Source organism: Mauremys mutica, chromosome 2, assembly GCF_020497125.1.
Source record: "Mauremys mutica isolate MM-2020 ecotype Southern chromosome 2, ASM2049712v1, whole genome shotgun sequence".
Classification (NCBI taxonomy): domain Eukaryota; kingdom Metazoa; phylum Chordata; order Testudines; family Geoemydidae; genus Mauremys; species Mauremys mutica.
Genome location: NC_059073.1, coordinates 282,075,268 through 282,088,756, shown reverse-complemented (window position 1 = coordinate 282,088,756; position 13,489 = coordinate 282,075,268). Strand labels below are relative to the sequence as shown.

Sequence of the window (13,489 nt, the reverse complement as noted above, 5' to 3'; positions counted from 1 at the left end):
TTTTTTAACAATTCAGTACCAGAAATGTCTGTCGTTCTATTAACTGACACTGTTTTATGTTTTGTTCACAGCTGAGAGTCTTCAAATTGGCAAAGTCCTGGCCAACCTTAAATACTCTCATTAAAATCATTGGTAACTCAGTGGGTGCCCTGGGTAACCTCACCCTGGTTCTGGCAATCATCGTCTTTATTTTCGCTGTGGTAGGAATGCAGCTTTTTGGAAAAGACTACTTACAAAAAGTCAGCAAGATAAGCACTAATAACAGTTTGCCCCGCTGGCACATGAACGATTTCTTCCATTCGTTCCTTATAATATTCCGAATTCTCTGTGGAGAATGGATTGAAACCATGTGGGATTGTATGGAAGTAGCTGGGCAACCATTGTGCCTTCTCGTCTTCTTGCTGGTCATGGTGATAGGAAACCTAGTGGTGAGTTTTCATGATTGTTTTTTCCTATTTCTATTGTTTTTATGCCAATGTACTCCCTTTTCTCTCAAGACGTTGCAGATCTCCCATGATGCACAGGTATTATTTCATATCTGTTACTTTCTGGAAAATTGTCTACTTTCTTTTTCACCCAAAGAACTCTTTTTCATATCTCAAGGACAAAAACTGCAGAATTGCTTTACTGATTTTGAAAAACATTGGGCATTAATTCTCAGAGGAACATAAAGGTTTTCAGTAGAAAAAAGGAACTTGAATTGATGATAATGATTCCTTTTACTTAAGTTCCACTAAAGGCTTGTGTGTTTTAGTCAGATGTAAGTGATTCATGGGCCATGTGCTGTATACAAGAGTGAATTCACTTTGTCTCCATACCAGAAGCTATTTTTAGTTCAGTTCATTCTTGGACAAGAACATACAAACCTTACAGATAACATTGTGTCTTTGCACTGTCTTTGAATGTGTGTAGCCTGCTTGGTCTATGGAGTTTAGGTTATGTTTACTGTAAAGTCGCTTCCTTGTTTGTTTTCTAGTAGAATATCCCCATAAGTAAAGAATGAGTTACATAAGCTCTGAACCTATTAAGGCTGAATCTTATGTCCCTGCTGTCATTTTATGGAACACTTTGCTGGCTTGCAGTCATTGTGGAAATGTTTTGCTTATTCAGCTTACAGAGTGTCTCTGACATTATGGATCTGATGGGTTTGGTGTTGATACAGTAAGCTGTTTAACAGTGGATTTTGTCCCTGTTTGCTTTATAGTATTCTTTTCAGAACTCAGCATTTTGGTTTGAAGCTCTTAGTATAGGATACCATGACCATGGGGAAAGGAATTGAAGGAAGCAGAGTGAGGCATTTATATTTGAAAGCTAAACTAAATTAAAAAAGATCAGATTTATATTGAAAATATTTGATAGAGATTGCAAATTATCTTTTATGGCTGTTGACTGGAAAACAATGTAAATATTAAAATCTGGTTTTACAAAAGGTAATGAAATAGCTTTTTAAAATTTGCACTTTTTACAGATTTTTCCTTTGAAGCTACATTTGGCCTGAAGAATTAGGAGAGAGTGAATTTTTTTTTCTGCATGTCGAATATGCTTCTTTCTTGAGGGTTGGCAGAGGACCTGGGAAATTAACCTTCCCCTGCCTTTCATCCAAACAATTGTTTTACTCTTATTTAAACAATGGACTCAACCTGTGTTAAAGAAAACTGAAAATCATATCTAATAAATATGAGAGATAAGAAGTTAATACACCAGATCATTCACTGTTACTTTAGAAGAGAGAGTGGTCAAGTCCATTTTTCCCTAGGTATTAACGCTCATTGGGTATCCTTAGACAGCCTGTGTGAGGATCAGGAAATATAAATCAGATTCAGATGAGATTACACTAACATGGTATATATTTAAGCCTGAGTGCTTATCAGCAAACCTTTTCAAATGGAAAAACAGATACTGACAGGGTACATCAGCATGGATAATTCTGAAGTCACCAGCCTATCGAAAATACAAATGCTAACTTTATCGTTTTCAGGAAACAGTTTTGTAGGCATGCAGTGACTGCTAAATAATTTGGAAGTGATTTATTGTAGTTTAATTAGTTCATAGGAGAAAGGGTGAGAATGTTGGGGGGGGGGTTAACCTGACAGGAGAACGGGAAAGTAAGTAGGATGACAAATTCTGAATCATGAGAGTTATGTAAATGAACCACAATACACACAGATTTCACAATTTTGGTCTTAGTTATCAGATAGCAGATTATGGGTTCTGTTCTTAAAATATGAGGGTTGGGAGGGACCTCAGGATGTCATGTAGTCCAACCCCCTGCTCAAAGCAGGGCTAAACCCCAGATAAATTTTTAACCCAGTTCCCTAAATGGCCCCCTCAAATATTGAACTCACAACCCTGGGTTTACAAGGCCAATGCACAAACCACTGAGCTATCTCTCCGCCCTTTCTTACTGAAATCAGTTGAAAGATTCCTATTGCCTTCAAGTGAGTGTTGGGTAGGACCCAGAATCTTTTACTCACCTGCTAAATAGAATTAAAGTCACAAAGTGTGTTTAGAATATGATTAGCTTAAATGAATCCTTCATCCTTCAGTGGGAGAAGGCTCCAGTCCTGTGTGCACTAATATATATAGGAGACTTCTTTTTATAAGTAACTCTAAAGCACTGGCATCTTTGTCAACAAGGTTTTCAACTCATTTTGCTCCTTGTTTCTTATCTGGGTTGCAGAGCTCAGGTTTGAAAAGAAAAATATTTTCATGTTGGATTGCACCTCAGCTGGACTCAGAACTCTTTCCTAGACTCTGAGAGCATGAAGGAATGCATACCATTTCTGCGTATACAGTGGGTCTTCATGCACATAAAGATTAAGTATATGTGAAATAAATGGATAGGTACTGAGGGCTGGTCCACACTAAGAAGCGGGGTCGAACTAGGGTACGCAAATTCAGCTACGTGAATAGCGTAGCTGAATTCGAAGTACCCTAGTTCGAACTACTCACCCGTCCAGACGCCACGGAATCGAAGTCCGCGGCTCCAAGGTCGACTCCGCCACCGCCGTTTGCAGTGGTGGAGTACCGGAGTCGACCGCGGCGCTTCCGGAGTTCGAACTATCGCGTCCAGATTAGACGCGATAGGTCGAACTCCGAGAAGTCGAACTCACCGCGTCGACCCAGCTGGTAAGTGTAGACTAGCCCTTAGAATAGTGTCCATAGCGTCTTTCCCTGCTCCATCTCTAAGTATTCCCATAATGTGGAGCATATTTACTTTTTAAACTCCTCCAGTCCTCTTTTAACCGATGAACTGGATTGGCCTTCCATGAAGCTATATATGTACAGGTGATTCAGAGGCATGAATGTTATGATTACATGACATTTGACTTCTTGAATCTGGCTTGTATATACTGTTGTGTCTCACGAACATAAATTCTGATGTACCCTAAAGGGGATACATGGTAGCTCACTGGGTGCCCTGGATAACCTCATGCTATGTAACAGTTTAGCTGTTGGTTGGCCGGAATTTTAGTAATTCCTAAATCTTCAGTAAAAAGAGTGATCTGGAGGATGGCGTGGACTGCACCCTCAGCAAGTTTGCAAATGACACTAAACTGGGAGGAGTGGTAGATACGCTGGAGGGTAGGGATAGGATACAGAGAGACCTAGACAAATTAGAGGATTGGGCCAAAAGAAACCTGATGAGGTTCAACAAGGACAACTGCAGAGTCCTGCACTTAGGACGGAAGAATCCCATGCACTGCTACAGACTAGGGACCGAATGGCTAAGCAGCAGTTCTGCAGAAAAGGACCTAGGGGTTATAATGGACGAGAAGCTGGATATGAGTCAACACTGTGCCCTTGTTGCCAAGAAGGCTAACGGCATTTTGGGCTGTATAAGTAGGGGCATTGCCAGCAGATCGAGGGACGTGATCATTCCCCTCTATTCGACATTGGTGAGGCCTCATCTGGAGTACTGTGTCCAGTTTTGGGCCCCACATTACAAGAAGGATGTGGAAAAATTGGAAAGAGTCCAGCGGAGGGCAACAAAAATTATTAGGGGGCTGGAGCACGTGACTTATGAGGAGAGGCTGAGAGAACTGCGATTGTTTAGTCTGCAGAAGAGAAGAATGAGGGGGGATTTGATAGCTGCTTTCAACTACCTGAAGGGGGGTTCCAAAGAGGATGGATCTAGACTGTTCTCAATGGTACCAGATGACAGAACGAGGAGTAATGGTCTCAAGTTGCAGTGGGGGAGGTTTAGATTGGCTATTAGGAAAAACTTTTTCACTAGGAGGGTGGTGAAGCACTGGAATGGGTTACCTAGGGAGGTGGTGGAATCTCCTTCCTTAGAGGTTTTTAAGATCAGGCTTGACAAATCCCTGGCTGGGATGATTTAGTTGGGAATTGGTCCTGCTTTGAGCAGGGGGTTGGACAAGATGACCTCTTGAGGTCCCTTCCAACCCTGATATTCTATGAGTCTATGAATGAGGAGTACTTGTGGCACCTAGAGACTAACAAATGTATTTGGGCATATGCTTTCGTGGGCTAAAACCCATTTCATCAGATGCATGCAGTGGAAAATACTGTAGGAAGATATATATACATGGAGAACATGAAAAAATGGGTATTGCCATACCCACTCTAACGAGACTAATCAATTAAGGTGGGCTATTATCAACAGGAGGGGAAAAAAACTTTTGTAGTTATAATCAGGATGGCCCATTTCCAAGAGTTGACAAGAAGGTGTGAGTAACAGTAGGGGAAAAATTAGCTTGGGGAAATAGTTTTACTTTGTGTAATGACCCATCCACTCCCAGTCTGTATTCAAGCCTAATTTAATGGTATCCAGTTTGCACATTAATTCCAATTCAGCTGATACAGACTAACACGGCTCTAAGTCTTCAGTGTAAATCTGTACTCCCTGAAAAGTGTGTTGGTGTATTATGGTGTAAATATGGAATTCTGCTTATTGCTAGTCAGTTGACATTGGAGTTATCTTTATAACTTTGAACCCTAGATCATAGCCACGAAATTATGGTCTGTGTAACTGTTTTTAGCACCATTATACCATGATGCTGTCATCACATTGCATTTCAAGTGTTACTGATGTTGCTCTGGAGGGTATTACAAAATCAGAGGAAGAAAAAACTTATAGGAAACAGCTTCTGAAATCTCTAACTGCATAATTATGTATACAGTAAAATCTTACAAATGAGTTAGCATATTTCAGATAGAAATTTAGGTCATTGAGGTTAATAAGGCAAACTATAGACAGACAAGTTATTAAAAAGGGATATAGTCAGTTCTGTAATGAGGTGCTGTCTCATTCCCAGCTGCTGTTAGTGAAATCTACTTGTGCCTCATCATGTCATGTGGGCTGATGCTAAGGACCTACATGTGATGCCACTTGCCTCTCAGAGGAGAATTTTGTAAGGTGAATTTGAAAATGTTAGAATACTAGCACTATACTTTAAAATTATTGACAAAGCAGTGCCAGAAGTAGCAACCTTGCAAACTGCTTGTTTGCGTGCATACACTCCCACACTTCTCCTTTAAAAGCTTTTGCTAAGTATTTTCCCTTTTATTCTAAAGATGTATACCAATGTGACATCCTCTAATCAGAGGCCACCAAGTTATGCCTGCCCTCTCCCCTTTCAAGCGCCTCCGGGACATCATCATCTTCAGCACCAGGGCCCATAAGCCTCTGTCAGATTTCACTACTGCCTTTACCCACTTTCCTCTTTCTGGGGTTATAAACATCTCAGGATGCATTGTGTTTAATTAGGGAAAACAAAGGAAGTAATCAAGCAGTTGGCCAGCAGAACATATCTTAAAGATACAAGGGAAACAGGCTTACCCTGCCAGACCTCTAGGGTTTCCCTAGTTACTTCATAGTACTTTATGGAGCATCTTACGCCACAGAATGTGGTAAGTAGCAATGGGACCTGCAGGAGTGGTACAGAATTAAGAGGACTGGGGCATGAGGCTGATACATACAAGAACCACCAGGTGGAAAGCTGCAGTATTAGAGGCCAGTTATTTAGGCTTTAATGTTTATGACAATTTTACCTCAAGTTGGCTTAGGACAATTTTGTTTAAAAACAAACTCTAACTGCAGTGATAATGTAAGTACCTGGCAGCGGAGCTGCCCCCTCATGACTTAGATGAGGTTTGAACTGGCCTGCTTTAGTTAAACCCAGTGGAAACTTTTCTGATTAAAAAAAAAGCTAGATGTGCCTGGAGCCTGTTTTTCCCCCCACTGTTTTCATTTCTCACAAGCCTTTAATGCATATTCTTTTTGCCTTAACATCACATGATGCATGATTGTGACACACTTAGAAATATGCAAATATCAGCATTCTTGAAACAGAATGCTCTGTTTTCAGGTTATAACTCTTATCATGCAGGATAGAGAATCTAATCAGAAGGTTCCTTGAAATGGAATTCTGGGAGGATGATAGTAAATTCAGGTTAAATGAAAACTGTAGTCTGAAATTGGTTTTATGCCAGCATATGTCAAGCCTGTTTCACCACTGTGTTACTCTACTTTTGTTCCATTGATAAAATAGTGTAAAACTGGTTTGGCTTCAGTAGAATTTGCAGCGCTGTAAGTAGAGAATCAGGGCCAGTTACAGAAGATATGATGAACCAAGCATGACATTTCAGCCTCTCTCCCCATATTCCATCACAACAGACATCAGTGAAGGGGCACTTGCTGACAGTCCCTTGATTTGTACATCCTCAGGCAGGATGGAGTAAGGCTTTAGACTCTACAACTCACTTCCCCTGCCGCTCATCCCAAGCAGAGGCTTAGGCAGATTCCCTGCTGCCTGGCTTATTGGTACCCAGCAGACCCTCCCTGATCTGAGACTAGACCAGATGAGGCATACCAAGCCTTGATTAGTCCCCATCTCCTGGAATAGTAATAGCACCTTTCCCTTCAAGGAGCAGGGTGTGGAGGAGACCAGTGAGAAGTACCCCCTCTCCTGTAGAGAAAATGGAAGAATCTGAAAGAAACTCCCTTTCCCAAGTGACGGAAAGTCTCGTAGGCTAGCCAGTGAGAGGGGACTTGTGTGTGGAGGGGGATTGTGTGTAGAACACAGATAGTTGTATGGGGGGCCAGCAGGAGTGTATGAGATGGCAGGGAGTGAGTGGGGGGAGGCTGCGACTGGGAGTGGGGGTGTGATAGAAGCAAGTAGTGAGTGGGGAGAGGCTGCGACTGGGAGTGGGGGTGTGATAGAAGCAAGTAGTGAGTGGGAAGGGGCTGCGATTGGGAGTGGGGGGTGTATGAGAGGCAGGGAGTGAGTGGGGAGAGGCTGCGACTGGGAGTGGGGGTGTGATAAAAGCAAGTAGTGAGTGGGGAGAGGCTGTGATTGGGAGTAGCGCTGTGTGAGAGGCAGTAAGTGAGTGGGAAGTGGGAGATGCTGCAATTGGAAGTGGGGTGATGAAAGATGCAGGGGATGGGGGGGAGAGGCTGGAATTGGAAGTGGGGGGTGAGAGGTAGTGAGGGAGTAGAGAGAGGCTGTGATTGTGAGTGGGGGTTTGTGAGAGGGATGTAGTAATTGGGGAGGGGAGAGGCTGTGATTGGGAGTGGGGTGTGTGGGAGAGGCAGGGAGTGAGTGGGGAGGGGAAGAGGCTGTGACGGGGTGTGGGGTGTGTGAGAAAGGCAGAGAGTGAGTGGGGAGAGGCTTCAATTGGGATGGGGAGTGGTACCGAGCATGGGGGGCGCTGGGCTCAAGGTGCTGTTTTGTTAGTGACAAAAGGGAAAATAGAATCTTTGAAGTAACATGTTTCAGGTGTTCCATATGTGGATTCATATTTTCACTAACCTCCTAGAATGTTCTGGACTTTTGTAGAATCTCACGGAACCTTCCAGACTTTCTGAGAACTACGTTTTCCTCCAACCTCCTAGAATGTTGTCAGCCATGCCCTTACGGGTATTTAAGGGGTGGGGCATCACCAGTCAGACAGTGAGATATAAGATTGAATTGAAGTTAAGTGAGAGCCCTGCTGCAATATTGTGAACCTTGTTTTGTTGTGTAATTGTGAAAGTGTACTTGTGTTTTAGGACTTGAATGTAAGTAGTGACTAATGAAGGACATATTTAATGTAAGGCCAGAGATATCTATCGAACCCATATCTCTGCAACAATATAAAAGAAATACTGTTACTTCTTTTGCCATGTTTAACACATACTGTTTGATGACTTTCACAAGTGGTGAAAGTTGTGTGGTGAGCGCAGCTTTTCAAAGCTCAGACTCATTAAAACATATCTTTGATCGACAATGGCCGATGAGAGACTGACATCGCTTTCTATTTTATCGCTTGAAAATGCCATTGGCCAGTCTTTGGATCTCTCTGATACTGTGCTTCTGTTCGTGAGGGCAAAAGCGAAAAAGCGACCTTTTGAACTAAAGAACTAGGGTTAACATTCTAAGGCTGTCACCTACTGTAACACGATTTAATACTGGTCCACCCAGTGTTGGTGCACAGTTCAATTTCTTGATGTTAGTACGTTTCAGTTATTCTTAAAGTTTAAAAGTTTCTATAAGCTTGGAGGAAATGAATTTTTTTGTATTTGCTTATATATGGCATGAATAAATACAGATTTACAGATCCTAGCGTGCAAATTATATGACAGGGATAAATCATGCGTGTAAATTGTGCATCAAAGTCATGAAATGGAAACAAATGCAATAAAAAATAAGGTATTCAGAAGTTTAACAAATGGAGGGGGAGGATTGAAGAAGCTCCTCGCCTGGGGCGTCATTTGGTCTAGGGCTGTGAGAGAGGCAGTGACTGTAAGCGATGGGCAGGGCTGGGGTAGTGAGGAAAGAAAGGTAGTGGGGCATGGTTGATGGCAAAAGCATGGCAGAGAACGGAGTGATGGAAAAGGGAAAGAAGGAAGAGCACATGCAGAATAAGTTTAAAGAAGTTAGTGCTGAATAGACTTCTCAGTGCCAGTTAGTTAACTAAAAGAGACACAGTTCCATGGGATGGGACCGAAGAGATGGACTGGGCAGGGTGAGAGGGAAGGCAGTGAGTGAGAGTACTGCAGTTCCTATCAGGCAGCCAAGTGCCTCAGCCTGGCCCTGCATTGCAAGGCCTTTCTGTTTGCTCAGGCAAAAGTTTACCTGCTATGATTTTGTGAGGGGAGTGTGACTAAGCTGTCTCTTTCCTGGTTTTCCTTTGTTCTGAGATGCACTATTATATACTATGTGAATAAGAGCAACTGAGCTGAGCCACAAGAGACCTACTTCTTTACACTGCCTCTGATTTAGAAGCTTATTTTTTCAAAGGAAAGCCAAGAGTCCCACTGACTTTAATGGAAGTTGTATCAGGCCTTAAAAGGTACTATAGGGACTCTATCCCTGCTCCTGCCTTTTATTTCCCAATGCTCCTCTCCTTATCCTCTGCGTACTCTACACACTTTGCTGCTTCCTTTTTCTCCTCCTCCAATTTTTCTCTTCCTGCTGTTTTTCTCACTGATCCATACACTTGGAATGACATTTCCCTTTCAGTACACCATGCGTCCTCACTCCCCACTTCCAAAACCCACTTCCTTCCCCTGCTTTCCAGTGTTGTCCTTTGCACCTTCTCTCACCTACCTCATTCCTCATTAATAAATATCAGAATTTATACAGGAAGGATAATTGATAATACATAGGCTAAGAAGGATTAGATTTTTATCAGTACATGTCAATAGACATCTATCTCACTGGGCACACACAAACTGAAAAAAAATATTTTCATCCACAATAATTGAAATTTACATATAGACAAAGTAAGAAAAATGCTGCTGGAGAACTTATTAGAGTTTGACTTAAGGATATTTACTTTGTGATATTGACAATTTATGTTTTAACAGTAAAACTTTAACTTTTTGAATCTGTCTCTTCTCCCATTAAATAGTTATTGTGACAGGTCCTTCTCTAACACCCTCCCGCCACTAATTTCCTGAAACTGTGAAAATTTAAATTGATAGAAATTTTAAAACTCTTAAAAATATAACACCAATATTATCGGTCAAAATTATATTTTAAAATCTTGAATTCTGCCAAGCCTAAGGGTACGTCTACACTACGGGATTATTCCGAATTTGCATAAACCGGTTTTGTAAAACAGAATTTATAAAATCGGGTGGAGCGCGGCCATACTAAGCACATTAAATCGGTGGTGTGCGTCCATGGTCCGTGGCTAGCGTCGATTTCTGGAGCGTTGCACTGTGGGTAGCTATTCCCTAGCTATCCCATAGTTCCCGCAGCCTCCCCCGCCCCTTGGAACTTCCGGGTTGAGATCCCAGTGCCTGATGGGGCAAAAATCATTGTCGCGGGTGGTTCTGGGTAAATGTCGTCAGTCACTCCTTCGTCTGGGAAAGCAACGGCAGACAAGCATTTCGCGCCTTTTTCCCCTGGATTGCCCTGGCAGATGCCATAGCATGGCAATCATGGAGCTTTTTTTGCCGTTTGTGACTCTCACCGTATGTGTACTAGATGCCGCTCACAGAGGCGATTCAGCAGCGCTACACAGAAGCATGCTTTTGCTTTTGCATGACAGCAGAGATGGTTACTAGCCATATTGCACCATCCAAACCCTTCCATAAATTGGAACTGAGGATGATCATGGCTACCAGTCCTTTTGTACCATTTGCTGCTAGTGCCCCTGGTCAATCAGCCAGGGGCGCAAAAGCCAAGAGTGGTTACTAGCCATATTGCACCTTCCATCGTTTTGTACCATTGGCTGCTGTCATAAGTGCCCCTGGCCGATCAGCCAGGGGCGCAAAAGCAAAAATTGGGAATGACTCCCTGAGTCAATCCCTCCTTTTTGGTATCTAAAAATAGAATCAGTGCTGCCTAATATAGGCAAGTGTGCTAGAGAACCACCTGCTCTGTGTCAGAGCCCGCAGAAATTATTATCTGTATGCTATTCACAGGGGGTGCTCCTGTAACAACCCCACCTGTTGATTCCGTTCTTCCCTCAGCCTTTCTTGGCTACCGTAGCATTGTCCCCCCACTTGTGTGATGAATTAATAAAGAATGCAGGAATAAGACACACTGACTTGTTAGTGAGAAATGAGTGGAAGGCAGCCTCCAGCTGCTATGATAGTCCAGACAGGACATTAAGCAGTGTGTAGGAGAGAAGCCCAGCATCCCACTGCTAGTCCAGGGGCAACTGAATCTTTTCTTTACACATGAAGGGTGGGGGCTGATGGAGCTCAGCCCCCTGTTGCTATGATGAGGATGGTTACCAGCCATATTGCACCATCCATCCACCAGAAAAAATTAGGGCCAATAGGCTGATGACGAGGACGGTTACCAGTCCTTTTGTACCATCAGCTGAGGCTGATGATGAGGATGGATTTCCATCATTTTGTACGATCAGCTTATGCTGATGATGAAGATGGATTTCCATCCTTTTGTACCATCAGCCGCCCATGGCGGGGGGGGGGGAGCAAGGATGTTGGTGTTGAGTGCTGCACTATCGCGTCTATCTGCAGCATTCAGTAAAGATAGGGTGACATGTAAAAGAGTCAGAGGATTGTTTTACCTTTCGCTTCTGGGGGTGGGTGGGGGGTGGGTGAGTAGATTGCCAAGCTATGCCCTGACCCGCGGGCACTGTGTTTGACCCTAGAAGCATTTGGAGCTCAGCCAAGAATGCAAATAATTTTTGGAGGCTGCAGGAACTGTGGGATAGCTTCAGTCCTCCAGTCCATGCGCATCCATTTGATTCTTTGGCTTTCCGTTACGCTTGTCACGCTGCAGTGCGCTGAGTCCCTGCTATGGCGTCTGTCTGGAGATTTTTAAAAAAGGATTCTGAATTTCATCTTCTGTAACGGAGCGCTGATAGAACGGATAGAACGGATTTGCCTGCCCTTACAGCGATCACATCCGCATGGTCCATGCGGGAGCTCTTTTTTTTATTTTGATTTCGGACTGCATCGCCACCCGTGCTGATCGGAGCTCCACGCTGGGCAAACAGGAAATATTCAAAAGTTCGCGGGGCTTTTCCTGTTTACCTGACCACTGCATCCGAGTTCAGATTGCGGTCCAGAGCGGTCACTGGTGCACTGTGGGATAGCTCCCGGAGGCCAATACCGTCGATCAGCGTCCACACTAACCCTAATCCGATATGTTAATACCGATACTAGCGTTACTCCTCTCGTTAGGGAGGAGTACAGAAACCGGTTTAAAGAGCCATTAAAATCGATATAAGGTGCCTCCTAGTGTGGACGGTTTTGGCGTTAAATTGGTTTTACGCTCCTAAAACCGATTTAAACGCCTAGTGTAGACCAGGCCTAACTATATATAACCCCTTTTCCTTTCCTTATCTCTTATCTGCACTCTGGCATAAACTGGGCAAGGAACAGGCCCTGTAAAGTTGCTTCTATAGTTGTAATGCTCCATGAATATTCGAGAGGAATAACAAAGCAAATCCAGAATGGCAGCCAGGATTTTGTGGCTTCCTCAGTAGCTTATTTATCTAGTGCCTGCGCTAGCCCTACAAAAATCCTGGCTACATAGACATTTTTATAAAATGTACATTAATGTTAGGTCAGTCAAAATATGGGCCTTTTCATAATCAGAACCTGTGTATATCACAACATCACCGTAATTTTTAAAAATATTTTTAAAAGGAAAATGTCTACAGCAAAGTCTTTAATATAAAAATTTACCTTAGCTAGTCAGTGCCAAGGACTGAGTGAATTTTACAAATAAGGTTAGTCAATTTAAAAATTAAAAAAAACCAACAATTTACACAGGGCCCTATTCATAGCCCCTAGGATTCATGTCTGGATCTCCCCCTTTCCACAAGGAAGCAGGGATCAGCCACCATTGCCGCAGCATCTCCCTTGCTTCAAACCTCGCAGGTAGGCAGTGAGCAGGCCAGGGTAATAGGGCGCAGGACTGAGTGGGGAAGTGCGTCTTTTCCTAACACCATATTGGTCCTGCAGATATTTCCTTCCATAGCCCCCCATTGTGAAGCTGAGAACACCCCTTCAAAGTATGTCCCAAGGACAGCCACGAGTCCTTCCAGCATGGATCCAATAGAGAGATGCCACCAGAGAAGGAGGGGAAGCGCAACATGGACACAGAGCCAGTATGAAGGCAAAACTAGCGTGGGGCCCTGGCCTCCCAATTATCTAGGGGAGATCCACTGGGTTTATAGGCAGGAACTATGGCCTGTTTGCAAGGGGCAAAGGAATGTGAGTGCAGAACTTTACAGCCAGTTGGAAAATGGGAAGAAAAGTCTGAGGAAAAACTCGTGGGGACTTCCTACCCTGAATCCCCTCCCATGGGTGTCTACCTGAGAGGGGACCATCAAGCCCTATGTAGGTACCTAGTAGCCAGTAATTATGCATTTCATCAAGTGGTTATGTACTTGATGAAAATGTTCAAATTGTTTATTTATCTAATCACATATAGTCAGGGTTGTTTTTCCTCTCTCTTTTTCAAGTACTTAACAAAGCAAAGGAATCTGCTGCGAACCAAAGCATTAGGGATGTGATAAATATTTGATTTTGATTAGACGGGCATACCAATGT

The 13,489-nt window shown here is 43.2% G+C and overlaps 1 protein-coding gene across 3 annotated transcripts in view; it reads left to right on the top strand.

The window, feature by feature from the left end:
- The window catches only part of LOC123363577 (sodium channel protein type 5 subunit alpha-like), a 276,479-nt gene that overhangs the window by 124,161 nt on the left and 138,829 nt on the right, over positions 1-13,489 (top strand). For all 3 annotated transcript variants that reach the window (XM_045004716.1, XM_045004715.1, XM_045004714.1), the window contains exon 15: positions 72-428. In XM_045004716.1, coding sequence (XP_044860651.1) covers positions 72-428 — 357 coding nt within the window. The remainder of the gene's footprint in view (positions 1-71; positions 429-13,489) is intronic.